A 12,203-nucleotide genomic window follows, 5' to 3' on the forward strand; every position below is an offset into this window, starting at 1 on the left:
AATGCCTGGTCACAAGCAGCAGGCCCCAGTGTGAGGGAAGCAGGGTAGACAGGAGACACTGAACGTGAATTCTTAGGCTGGCTCTGCCCTGCCCTGGCTCCTGGAGTGAAGAGCCAAGGGAGTGCCCAAAGCTCAGGGGCAATGCTGCGGGCATGAGTGACAGCAGCAGCAGATCACCTCATCCAGGTCCTCCATTTCAGAAGTGGCCAGGGCATCAGGTGTGGAAACGCCCGTGCTTAGAGCCCTCTGCCCAGAGACTCAGGATCCTGCCGTCGGCACAGTGGACTGGGCCCCAGGCCAGGGGAAGGCTGGGGCGGACGGTGCCCAAGCCCCAGAGGGATGACTTAGGGACGGGTGAGTGAAGACGCTGGGTCCCCCCGGGAGCCCCTGCCCTCCCCGCCAGCCTCCAGCCTTCAGGGCCCAGGAGACAGAGCACTTGAATTCCAAGGCCTTTAATTTTCCGCCAGCATGCCCGCTCCTCACCCTAGCTCCTCCTGCGCCGCCGCGCCCCAACCCCCATCCCAGCACTTTCCCAGCAAGTCCCTCCCTGGCCGCGCCAGGTCACACCCCCTCAGCAGCTGCCGGCTCCTCCTGCCACCCCCGCTCCCCCGCCTGGCCCCTCCTGCTCGGCCTCCTAGGTGGGGGCCGGCGGGGGTGCCGCCAGGGCCCCGGCCGCCCCCAGCATCAGCATGGCCAGGGCCTTGGGCCCCGCCGTGTGGATCTTCTCGTGCCGGTGCAGGTTGGAGCGCCGGCTGAAGCTCTTGCCGCACAGGGGGCACGAGTAGGGCCGGACGCCGCGGTGGGTGCGCTGGTGGGCGGTGAGGTGCGAGCTGTGGCTGAAGCTCTTGCCGCAGTCGAGGCAGTGGTAGGGCTTCTCGCCCGTGTGCGTGCGGTTGTGCGCGATGAGGTTGGAGCGCTGGCTGAAGCACTTGCCGCACTCGGGGCACGGGTAGGGCTTGACCCCGGTGTGGGTGCGCTGGTGGGTGACCAGCGCCGAGCTCTGCGTGAAGCACTTGCCGCAGATGGGGCACTTGTGCGGCTTGGCGCCCGTGTGGGTGCCCTGGTGGGTGACCAGGTCCGAGCGGCGGGTGAAGCGCTTGGCGCAGCAGTCGCACACGTAGGGCTTCTCGCCCGTGTGGATGCGCTGGTGCTGGATGAGCGTCGAGTGGTGGCTGAAGCTCTTCCAGCAGGACGGGCAGGTGTAGGGCTTCTCGCCGGTATGGATGATCTGGTGCTGGATGAGGTGCGAGCTGCGGCCGAAGCGCTTGCCGCAGTCCGTGCAGGTGTAGGGCTTCTCGCCCGTGTGCGTGCGCCGGTGCGTCACCAGGTGCGAGTGCCAGCTGAAGGCCTTGCCGCACTGCTCGCACCGGTAGGTCTTCTTGCCCGCGTCCGCGTCGGGGGCCAGGCCCTCGTCGCCGCTCTCGCTCTCCGGGGCGGCTGACTCCGCCTCGCTGGGCTGCTCTGGGACGCGGCCCTCCTGGGCCTTGGGGAGGCCGCCGTCAGGCGGGGCTGCTTCCAGCTGTCCCTGCTCGGGGGGCCTGGGCCGCACATGGTCTTTGGTGGGCCCTGAGCTCTGGCCGCTGGCTGCCGACTGCCCGCACTGCAGGGGGTCCCCCTGGGTTCTCCCCACCCTGTTTTTGAAGGACTTCACATCCCCAAGGGCTGTCAGGGACGGAGCCAGCTCCTCCTTCCCCAGCTGCGCGGCTCCTGAACAAAGAGGGTTTCCAGCAAGAGATAGTCTTGCACGAGGGACCCAGGGGGATTCTGGAGATGGACAGAAGGGCACGGACTAGCCAGGAACTCTGAAGCCAGAGCCAGAGGTGTGGAGGCTGGTAGCCCTGCCCCCACAGAGACAGTGGGCTTGCACTGAGGCGGGCACCTGAGAGTGACAGCCCTGTCCCCCACCCCCCGCCCTATGCCCTCGCACCCATCCACCTGCCCCTCTGCACACACCTCTCTTCTCCTCCTCTTCTCCCATCGGCCGGCTGGAGCTCGGGGCCTCGCCCTTGCCCTGTGCTGGAGAGACCCAGACAGGTCTGCTGAAGGGACCCCCTGCTTGAAAGAGAGGCTGAGCTCCGGCAGGGCCCTTCCAGGTTGCACAGTGAAACAGCCCCACCCCCCACCCCAGAGGAACAAAGTGGGGTGCAGCTCTGCAAGCACAGGCAACGCCACGTGAGCTCAGAAGTACTGGGGCCCGATGGGCCTTCCTCTAGGATGCACATTCCGGGGACCTCCAGTCACTCTCTTCTCGGGGCTGAATCTGGACTCTGTCTGGTCCCCCAACAAGCCACAGAAGTAAAGGCAGCGGGGCTGGGCCAGGTCAGCTGCTGGCCACCCCCTCCCCTCTCTTTTGGGCCACACATCGAAGTTCCCAGGCTAGGGGTCGAATAGGAGGTGCAGCTGCTGGCCTACACCACAGTCACAGCCACAGCAACGTGGGATCCAAGCCACATCTGTGACCTACACCACAGCTCACAGCAAACCAGATTCTTAACCCACTGAGTGAGGCCAGGGATGGAACCTGTACCCTCACAGATCCTAGTCAGGTTCTAAACCCACTGAGCCATGATGGGAACCGCTGGCCACTCCCTTATGTCACACAGCCCCCAGCAGTGGGCAGCCATGTCAGGAGCCAGGCAGTCCTCCTCTCCTGTACCCACACCTGCCCAGGACCACAGGTGAAAAGGCTCCAGGTAGGAGGGCCTAGGATGAGAGGGCCAGGGCCATGGACCAGCCGGAAGTCAGGGACCAAAGGCCCGTTTGCCTGGGAATTCTGGTCAGGTCAGTAAGAGAACAGAGGGGCCCTGGGCCCCATGCCCTGATACAAGCCCCACAAGAGAGAAAGAATGTTCGGACCAATGGGGTGGTTTAGGGCATTCACGAAACCTGCCATGGGCCTGTGAAGGGATGCTAGTTCCTTCTGATCCCCCAGAGTTTGTTGACATGCTGTTCTGGGCCCTGGAGACTGAGCAAACCTGAGATAATTAAAGACATAAGCAGGGCAGCTGCTGTGATCCTGGGCCCACTAGGGACAGTGGGGGTCTCGGCCACCATCAAAAGCAAAGGGTGGCATTACCAAGCCCCTGGCTCCACCTGAACTAGCAGGTGCAACAGCCATGTGTTGACAGACGGACTGACCAAATGAACAACAACGAATGAGTGAACGCTCTGATTTTTCTGCAAGCCCTCATGCAATCCTGCCAGGAAAACTAGGCCCTAAAACTAGACTCTTGAGAAGTCAAAGCCCTGCGGTTTGGCTACCCACCATGAGAAAAACCGAGGGAGCCAAGGCCCCTCTGAGAAGAGGACATGGCCCTGGAGCGGGGGTGACATCTCACAGTCAAAGGCCTGGAGGGATTAGCTGGCACCATCCCTATCCCCCGGGTCAGCAGCCTGGCTGAGGCTGGGCCGGGAGGAGGCGGCAGGGGAACTACTGGAATGAGCCTGGAGAGAAAGGACGAGCAGCAGCCTCTGCAGGGCGGCACCGCCTGCCACGGCAACTGCCGGCCACGTGTGCCTATTTCTGCTTGAACTGATTAAAATGAGAGGAAACAACTCAGTTTTTGGAGGTCTCACCATGGCACGGTAGGTTAAGAATCCAACTGCAGCAGCTTGAGTTTTGGGGGTGTGGGTTCGATCCCTGGCTGGGAGCAGTGGATTAAAAGCTCTGGCATTGCCACAGCTGAGGCTACGATTCAGTCCCCAGCCTGGGAACTTCTATATGCCTCTGGTGCAGCCATAAAAAACCAAAACGAGATGAAACAAAAGACTCGGTTGCTCTAGCTGCATTTCTAGGGCTCAAAAGCCACATCTGGCTTGTGGCTGCCATGTCAGCAGACACAGAATGCGTCCATTGCTGGGAGGCGTCATAGCCCAGCGAGGTCAGGGTGAATAAGCGGGTTCAAGGCCTGGCGCGGGAGGAGTCAGTGCCGGTGGCATGCGGGAGCGAGCCTTACCCAAGGACAGCCTGTTCCTCTGCTGCAGAACATCCCTGTAGAAGCTCTGCTGTGTGTGGTCCAGCCGCCCCCACTCCTCCCAGGAGAGGTACAGAGCCACGTCCTCAAAGGTCACCGGCATCTGAAGGAACATGGAACGCCTGCGCTCCAGCACCCGCCAGGACGTGGAGCAGGGGCACAGTGGTGCCAGGATGGGCGAGACCTGGCCTCCCACCCTGCCGACTCGAGTGAGGTCTGCCGTCAGGTCTGACAGTGAAGCAGGACAGCTGCCCAGGAAGGGCTTTGTGGGGGCGAGAGAAAGGACTGGGGCCGGCAGAGGACAAGAGCCAGAACCAGACAGGGCCCTCTGCTCAGACCACCGCCAAGCTCAGGCGCTCTGCTCCCGAGACGATCCAGTCCGGGCCCTGTCCCTCCGCGGCCCTCGGCTTCCCTCCAGCCCTGGATGGGGACGCTCACCTGGGACCAGGCGGTGAGGAGCGCCGCAGCCATCCGCGGGTCTCTGGTCCTCCCCTCGTGGGAAAGCACAGGGGCCTGGGGGGACGGGAGGGCTGAGAGGGGAGAGAGGTCCTCAGGGCGGCCCTCGCCCTGCTGGGCCCTCCTGCTCCCCCGAGCGAGCTCATGCCAGGGTGACCAGGGGCAGCCACGGCTGCCGCCAACCCTACCCGTGAGCTGCCCCAAGAAGGGGGCCAGCAGCCTCTGAGCGTGAGCCTGGCGGCTCCGCCGGGAGAGCGCCCCTCACCTCCGCCAGACAGGACACATGCTTTCTCCTTAGAGCCCCGGCTTGGGGGCTCCCAGCCCCATGCTCCCTGAGCTCTGGCCTCCTGCGACACCCCCTTGGGCTGCGGCTCCTCCGGCTCCATCTTGATGTGGGGTGACTCCCGAGCGGCTCCTGACGGTGCCGTCTGCTCCGACTCAGAAAGCATTTCTTGACCAGAATGCCCACGACCTGGAGTCTAGGAATCACAGCCCATCAGCCCTGGGACGGAGGAAGGAGACACGGGAACTCCACGCTTGGGGTCCCTGACAGGCAGACACCTGGGGTGGCAGAAGGCACACCCAAGTGCAAGGCAGGCCTTGCTTCCATCTCCAACCGAGAGGGCTCGTCCCTGGTCACCGCCCCAGGCGCCGCCCCCCCCCAAGGCCGGACAGAGGGAAGGCAGGCACCCTGGGCCCTGCCAGGTGCCCCGGGGGCAGACGCCTCCTTCCAGTTCCAGGCCCACCCCTCCCTCAGCAGAGTGGATAGTTCTTCTTGGCAGGGGTGGGGGGGACCCCACCCCTGCCACTAGTGGAAGTTCTGCGGCCAGGGATCAAACCTACACTAGAGCAGTGACAACACTGGATCCTTAACCCACTGCGCCACCAGGGAACTCCTGCATTGTCTTAACATATAAGGAAACCATGTGTAGCTGGGTGGGTGGAACAGTGTCTCTCAAAATGCATGTCTACTCAGAACCTCAGGATGTGACCGTATTTGGGTAAAAGTTTTTCTTTTTTTTGTCTTTTTTGACATTTCTTGGGCCGCTCCTGCAACATATGGAGGTTCCCAGGCTAGGGGTCTAATTGGAGCTGTAGCCGCCGGCCTATACCACAGCCACAACAATGTAGGATCTGAGCCGCATCTGTGACCTACACCACAGCTCATGGCAATGCCAGATCCTTAACCCACTGAGCAAGGCCAGGGATCGAACCCGAAAACTCATGGTTCCTAGTCGGATTCGTTAACCACTGAACCATGAGGGGAACTCCAGGGCCACCACTTCTTTTTTTTTTGGTCTTTTTGCCATTTTCTTGGGCCGCTCTCGTGGCATATGGAGGTTCCCAGGCTAGGGGTCGAATCGGAGCTGTAGCCACCAGCCTACGCCAGAGCCACTGCAACGCTGGATCCGAGCCGTGTCTGCAACCTACACCACAGCTCACGGCAACGCCAGATCGTTAACCCACTGAGCAAGGCCAGGGATCGAACCCGCAACCTCATGGTTCCTAGTCGTATTCATTAACCACTGCACCATGACGGGAACTCCAACCACTTCTTGAAAGTGACAGGAAGGCATGTGGCCTTGGGCATTTCGGGCCTGACTCAATTGGTCAGAGCAGCTGGAGTTTTCTGACTTGGGAAAGAAAGCCTAAGGGTAGCTCTCTCTGTGGAGGCCTGGCCCACTAGGTCCATGGAAAAACTCTCTCAGGCTCACCCCCTTCACGCTGTCCCCCATGGGACTTCTCGGGTCCCCCCTTCCCTCTTCACACCAGCCTCAGCCCAGGCCTCTGGGACAGGGAGGACCAGGCTCTGGAGTTGGGCTACCAGGGCTCGAATCCAAACCCACCGCTCACCAGGCTTTTCCCCCCAGGCACAGCGGTGCCCTGGAGGCCCCGGAGAGGCCTCATCATCAGCCACAGGACTGGGCACACTGGGCACCTGCCTGCCTTCTGCTGAGAGCGCAAGCCTCTCCCTCCTCTTCCCCATCCACTTTGGTCCACCTTAGGGTCTGGAAGAGATAGACCCTCAGGCCAGGAGTCCGTGTGCCTGGGAGCGGCGCGGGCCAGGCGGCCCCTGAGACTTAGCTGCTCTACCTCCCACACGGATTAACATGTGGGAAAGAGCGAACTGCTCCAGAAAGTTCTGGATAAACAAAGAACAGTGCGGTAATGACTATTATTAATCTACCGTGTGAGCTGACAGAATCCAACATCAGCAGAGAACACAGTGGACGTGTGAGGCCCACGGGCCTTTCAAAGGCATTACGAAGGAAACAGGGAAGAATTCTTTGCATTCTGTGGTATGAAAACACAACTAACACTTGATTTGTTGTACCTACAACCACGGGCCACCCCGGCTGAGGGCACTCAGGTTTCTCTGACCTAGGTTCCGCCTGCTGCGGGGGCTCTTGTTTTATGTGTTATAATGATGCTGTCCTACCGGCTGATGAGCTGCTCCCAGAGGGCTCTCATGCCCGGTACCTTCTCTGAGCCTCCCAACCACCTGGCGAGACAGGCGGGAATGGCAGGCACATGATCCCCATTTTTATTTTATTTGCTTTTTAGGGCCACACCTGCGGCATATGGAGGTTCCCAGGCTCGGGGTTGAATCAGAGCTGTATCCAATGGCCTACACCACAGCCATGCAACACATCATTGGAGCCATCCCTGCGACCTACACCACAGCTCACAGCAACGCCGGATCCTTAACCCACTGAGCAAGGCCTGGGATCGAACCTGCGTTCTCATGGATGCGAGTCAGATTTGTCAACCGCTGAGCCTCGACTGGCATTCTGTGATCCCTGTTTTAGAGAGGACACGCCTGGTTCCAAGAGGCCAGGGGACTTGCCCAAGTTCTCACATGTGGTTGCAGGCCACTCATGTTCCCCTGGTCCCAAGCTTGATGACCCTGGTCCCCCACGCACACCCTTCCGGTTATAATTACACACAGGCAACAGGTGCAGGAGGGACCATGTGGTCAGAGAGAGAGATGGGGTCCCAGGAGGAGGGGCGTAGACGGGAGACCAGCTCGCCTATGTGCGGAGTGCTGCCCAGAGAGCAAACCTCACCAGTAGGAACCCCAGGCAGCCCCCTTACTATTTCGTGTCGTCTTTGGTCTGCCAGCTACCACATTCACCGGGCAAAGCAAAGCAGTCTCATAGACATTGATTCCCAGGTGGAAGGTATTTCCCACCACACCACCTGCTTTGCAACACCCCCCCCCCACCTACCAGCCCTGCTCCCCCATGAATCTAACCCTTGCATTGGTCCAAATGCCCTGACTTGAAAATCCACTCCCACGCCAGTCCCTCCCAGGAAATGCCTCTCTCATCCAGCACCCGGTCCATACCTCTCCGGCTCTCTCCTTGTCCTGGGCAGCCCGGATGCCTCCGCCGTCTGCAGACATTTTCTATCTCAGAGCTAGAAAGCACAACGGAGTCGTTTCTCGCTCTTGTTGATCAAGCCCCCTCCAGCTTCCGGCCAGGAGCCTGCAAGAGCAGAACGAAATCAGCCAGTGTCTCCTGGACATCTCGGAAGCCCCCAAAATCCCCACGTGGGGCCAGACCCATCCCTGGTCCCGATCAGAAGAAAGCCTCCCAGACGCCCTCCGACTGCCTCCCTCTCTATGCTGTTGTTGTGGTCTCTCGCTTTGACAGAATGAATGCTCTGTTGTAGTATCCCCTTTATCGCTGAAGCAAGAACACGGAATCTCAGAGAAACTGGGTTAGGGAAAGCCAGGGTGATTGGAATCTGTATCTCCTGTCGCCAGGAGCCGAAAGGACTGCAGAGGTCCCACCAAACAGGTGCTGGGTGGCGCCCCGCCCACCACAGCCCGCTCCGCGGTGGAATCCTGGCCCTGCCGTCTCCCGGGCCCAGGACACACACACACACCCTGCGCTCGACCTGACTCGGTCCCTCCTGGGATCCAGAAATTGGGCTGCCCGCTCTCAGCAGCCCTCCCTGCGGCTGCAACCACCCGCCCGGATCGGGCGTCCATGCTGCTCACGGTCCCGGACGCAGGATGTCTTTCCTCTTCCCGAACCCCGGGTCCAGGCCTCCTTCTCTCCCCGCCAGCCCGCAGCCTTCCACCTCTGACCCCGTCCCTTTCTGGCCACCCGCGCGGGTCTCGGGATCCAGGCGCCCTCCCAGCCCCCCTCTCACCGAGGTGGCGGCGGAGGGGGCACCTCGGGCGGCGGGGCCCCCTTCCCTGGGGAAGGGAGTCTCCGCAGCCGGCACCGGGAGCCGGTGGAGACTGGGATTAGGGACAACAGGAAGTCCGTCAAGATCCCGCTCCCCGCGCAGCCGCGGCCCTACCGGGTTCCCAGCTGGAAGGGTTCCGGGTCTGGGGTCTGGAGCCCAGCTGCACAGCCCTTGGCCTGCAGGTGACTCCCAGATCCGCACTGCCGGCTCAAGATCGCCTTACCCCTCATGAACTCGTGATTCCAGCCGAGCAGGGGCACCAAAAAGGAAAAATGGATTTCGTGGAAGGAGTTTGATACTTGAAGTTTCCAAGAGAGCACTGAAGCTGTCATCACAGGGCGAATCACACGTTGCTGAGTAGAGGGACATGATGGTCCCTTTCAGCACAGAGAACTTCTGGGGCAATGGGGGTCTCCATGGAGACGTCTTTGGGTTTCTTCAAAGACTCCCAGGCCAGTCAGCAGGTGCTCTGGGTTCCCCTCAAGACTGGCAGAAGTTCCCCAGCTGCCAGGGATTGAACCCCCTACCACAGTGACCTGAACCACAGCAGGGACCACACCCGATCCATAACTGCTAGGCCCCCAGGGAACTACCAATTTAAAAAAAAAAAAAAATTCGTTTGCAACGCTTAAAAATTAGGAGACTTCCCATGAAATTGATTTTCTTGAGAGACCAGAACATCTAGCAACCTTGGACCCACATTCCTCACATGCAAGGCAAGATCTCAGGTTGCCATATCTGGTTCTCCCACTTGGCTCTTGCAGCATTTTCAGTTCGCAACTGTGCTTTTGGAGCTAAACTTGTTTTTGGAGTCCCAGGACTCTGATTGATTATACTATCACTTTGATGAAAGAAGAATTACCCCTGGGATTTGTCTCTGGTCAGTATGCCCAGGTGTTTTAATCCTCAAGGTAAAGAGAGATGAACAAAGTTGTATGAAAAGTCAAAACTATTTTCAAGCCAGAGAGAGTTATAAACCAAGAAAAAAACCACAGGGAGTCCTGGAAAAGATGAACTGTGCAGTTTGAGAGCATTTCAAACCCATACCACAGCAACGACAACACTGGCTCCTTAATCCACTGAGCTACCAGGGAACTCCTGGGAGCATTCCTCCAGCAAGTCAGTGTTCAGAGTAAAGAAACTCACTCCAGAGGTGGATCATCTTAACCTATAGCTGTCCCAGAAGTGCACAAGTCCAAAAAGAGTGGGTGTGTCCTGACTCTTGGGCAAAAGTTTCTCTACCAGACAAAGGGGCTATTTCAGGGATACTGGGAAAGCCCAGAGGTTTGGATCCCACCATGGGATCACCTAAACTAGATCAAATGAAGTCCCAACATTTATTTAACTGTTCAGGAAATATTTATTTATTTATTTAAAAAAAATTTTAGGGAGTTCCCGTCGTGGCTCAGCGGTTAACAAACCCAACTAGGAACCACGAGGTTGCGGGTTCGATCCCTGGCCTTGCTCAGTGGGTTAAAGACCCGGCGTTGCCATGAGCTGTGGTGTAGGTTACAGACGCGGCTTGGATCCCATGTTGCTGTGGCTCTGGTGTAGGCCAGCGGCTATAGCTCCAATTCAACCCCTAGCCTGGGAACCTCCATATGCCACAGGAGCGGCCCAAGAAATGGCAAAAAGACAAAAAAAAAAAAAAATTACAGGGCTGAACCCACAGCATATGGAAGTTACCAGGCCAGGGGTCAAATCAGAGCTGCGGCTGCTGGCCTACACCACAGCCAAGCACAACACAGAATCTGAGCTGCATCTTCGATGTTCATGGCTTGCAGCAACACTGGATCCTTAACCCACTGAGCAAGGCCAGGGATGGAACCCACATCCTCATGAATACTAGTCAGGTTCTTAACCCACTGAGCCACAACAGAACTCCCAGAAAATATTGATTGAGTACATACTGTGTGACAGACATTTGCTCCTTCTTGGAAATGAGAGGAAAGCCATCTAGGGCTGATGTAGGACTGAGCAGGCCTAGGAGGAAGGATTATCAAACAATATTTTCCATGTGGCAATTGCAGTCCTGGTAAGACCAGCAAGGCATCAGGGCAAGATGAGTTCATAAGTAAGCAGAGATCAAAAACCTAAACTCTGGAGTTCCCATCATGGTGCAGCAGAAATGAATCTGACTAGGAACCATGAGGTCGCAGGTTCGATCCCTGGCCTTGCGCAGTGGATTAAGGATCTGGCAGTGCCATGACCTGTGGTGTAGGTCACAGATGCAGCTTGGATCTGGCGTGGCTGTGGTGTGGGCTGGCAGCTACAGCTCCAATTAGACCCCTAGTCTGGGAACCTCCATATGCCCCAGGTACAGCCCTAAAAAGACCAAAAAAAAAAAAAAGACAAAAAAACCCCCCACTAAACTCCTTCAGTGCCCATAAATGACCAGTGCCTTGGGTGTCAGACCAGAATGAGGAGGGACTTCCAGGTCCTCAAGAAATTATGTTTTGTTTCAAGGTGGTGGTTGCAGACTCCGTATTACCAAAGCTTGAGGATGTTTCAAGAGAAGCCAAAAAAGAACTTGATCTCTATGTGAAATAGCTGACTTTTGAACGTCGATAATTACAAGAAACAAAAGAATTCCAAACAACTCCAGCAGAAAACCTCTGCTGTCCAGCTCACAGGCCACCAGGTTAGGAATGTACTTACCTCAGGAGCCTGTTCACAAGACAGTTGTCATGGATGAAGTCACTTACTGGGGCTTCAGGCACAGGAAACACTCAACAAATGCCAGCACCGGTATCCTGCAGCTTCAGGGAGCTTGAGTAAGAATACGCCATTTTTAGTAAGTAAATTGCAATCTACCCTTAGATTGGCCTGCGAGTTGACTCAGGCCTTAAAAAGGACTTTACAAAAAAATACTCAGAATAATAAAAACGAAAAAAAGCATCATCGGAAGCAAGGAAAATGAAAACAAACGTGTACTAATTAAGACGGTGAAGCCAGCCCAGAGACAGGTCAATGCAGAGATTTAGCCTTAGCAAGAAGAGAGTGTAGGGGCAAATAAAGGGAGAGAAGCCAGGAAAAATAGGAATAATCGAGTAAACAGCAGAACAATGCTAACCACTGAAAACGGAGAAAAGGAAGCCAGAATAAGTGTTAGATAGACTGGGCCCTAGAAATACAAAAATTTTCAGGAAAAATAACTAAGAACTCCCAGGGCAGCTGGGGACCAGGTCGTGAGAGCACATGGCCACCGGCCCGCCCACACCTGGAGCCGTGGAAACAACCCTGAGGCCCTGTCCCCTGATGCCACGCGGCTGCAGAGAGAAGCGTTCGGTTCGGAGCCACGGGAGGCCCAGGAACCCCGGGCGCACAATTCCGCGCGGCCCAGCTCCGCAGCAGGCAAGCACGTCGCCCAGGCAACGAATCTACCCCGCCTCCCGCCACGAGAGACGCCTGTGATTGGCTGTGGCCCCGATGGTCCCGCCCCTCCAGGGTACCGCCCAGTCGCCCTTACCTGCGCGCTCCCGTCCGCGCCCGCGAGTGGCAGCCCCAAAGAGTCGGGGGGGGGTGGTCACCCCGGTGCTACCTGACCCTGGTGTACCTGCGTTTCCCGTCCGG

At 58.0% G+C, this 12,203-nt stretch overlaps 1 protein-coding gene across 13 annotated transcripts; it reads right to left on the reverse strand.

The window, feature by feature from the left end:
- Positions 1-436: 436 nt before the first annotated feature.
- On the reverse strand, positions 437-11,997 carry ZNF205 (zinc finger protein 205). 13 transcript variants are annotated; one of them, XM_047780725.1, is made up of 8 exons: positions 11,851-11,997; positions 11,289-11,399; positions 7,780-7,918; positions 4,696-4,909; positions 4,413-4,504; positions 3,957-4,077; positions 1,954-2,055; positions 437-1,764 (listed from the first exon to the last, which is right to left on the reverse strand). In XM_047780725.1, exons 3-8 carry the CDS (start codon positions 7,834-7,836, stop codon positions 635-637), a joined length of 1,716 nt encoding a protein of 571 aa, XP_047636681.1. In that variant the 5' UTR covers positions 7,837-7,918; positions 11,289-11,399; positions 11,851-11,997; the 3' UTR covers positions 437-634. The 13 variants fall into 13 exon arrangements, with proteins under 13 accessions (XP_047636681.1, XP_047636686.1, XP_047636680.1 ...); XM_047780730.1 differs by having other exon boundaries at positions 437-1,707; positions 11,851-11,996; XM_047780724.1 differs by having other exon boundaries at positions 11,289-11,995.
- Positions 11,998-12,203: the final 206 nt, after the last annotated feature.

The sequence above is a fragment of the Phacochoerus africanus genome, chromosome 5, assembly GCF_016906955.1.
Source record: "Phacochoerus africanus isolate WHEZ1 chromosome 5, ROS_Pafr_v1, whole genome shotgun sequence".
Taxonomy (NCBI): Eukaryota; Metazoa; Chordata; class Mammalia; order Artiodactyla; family Suidae; genus Phacochoerus; species Phacochoerus africanus.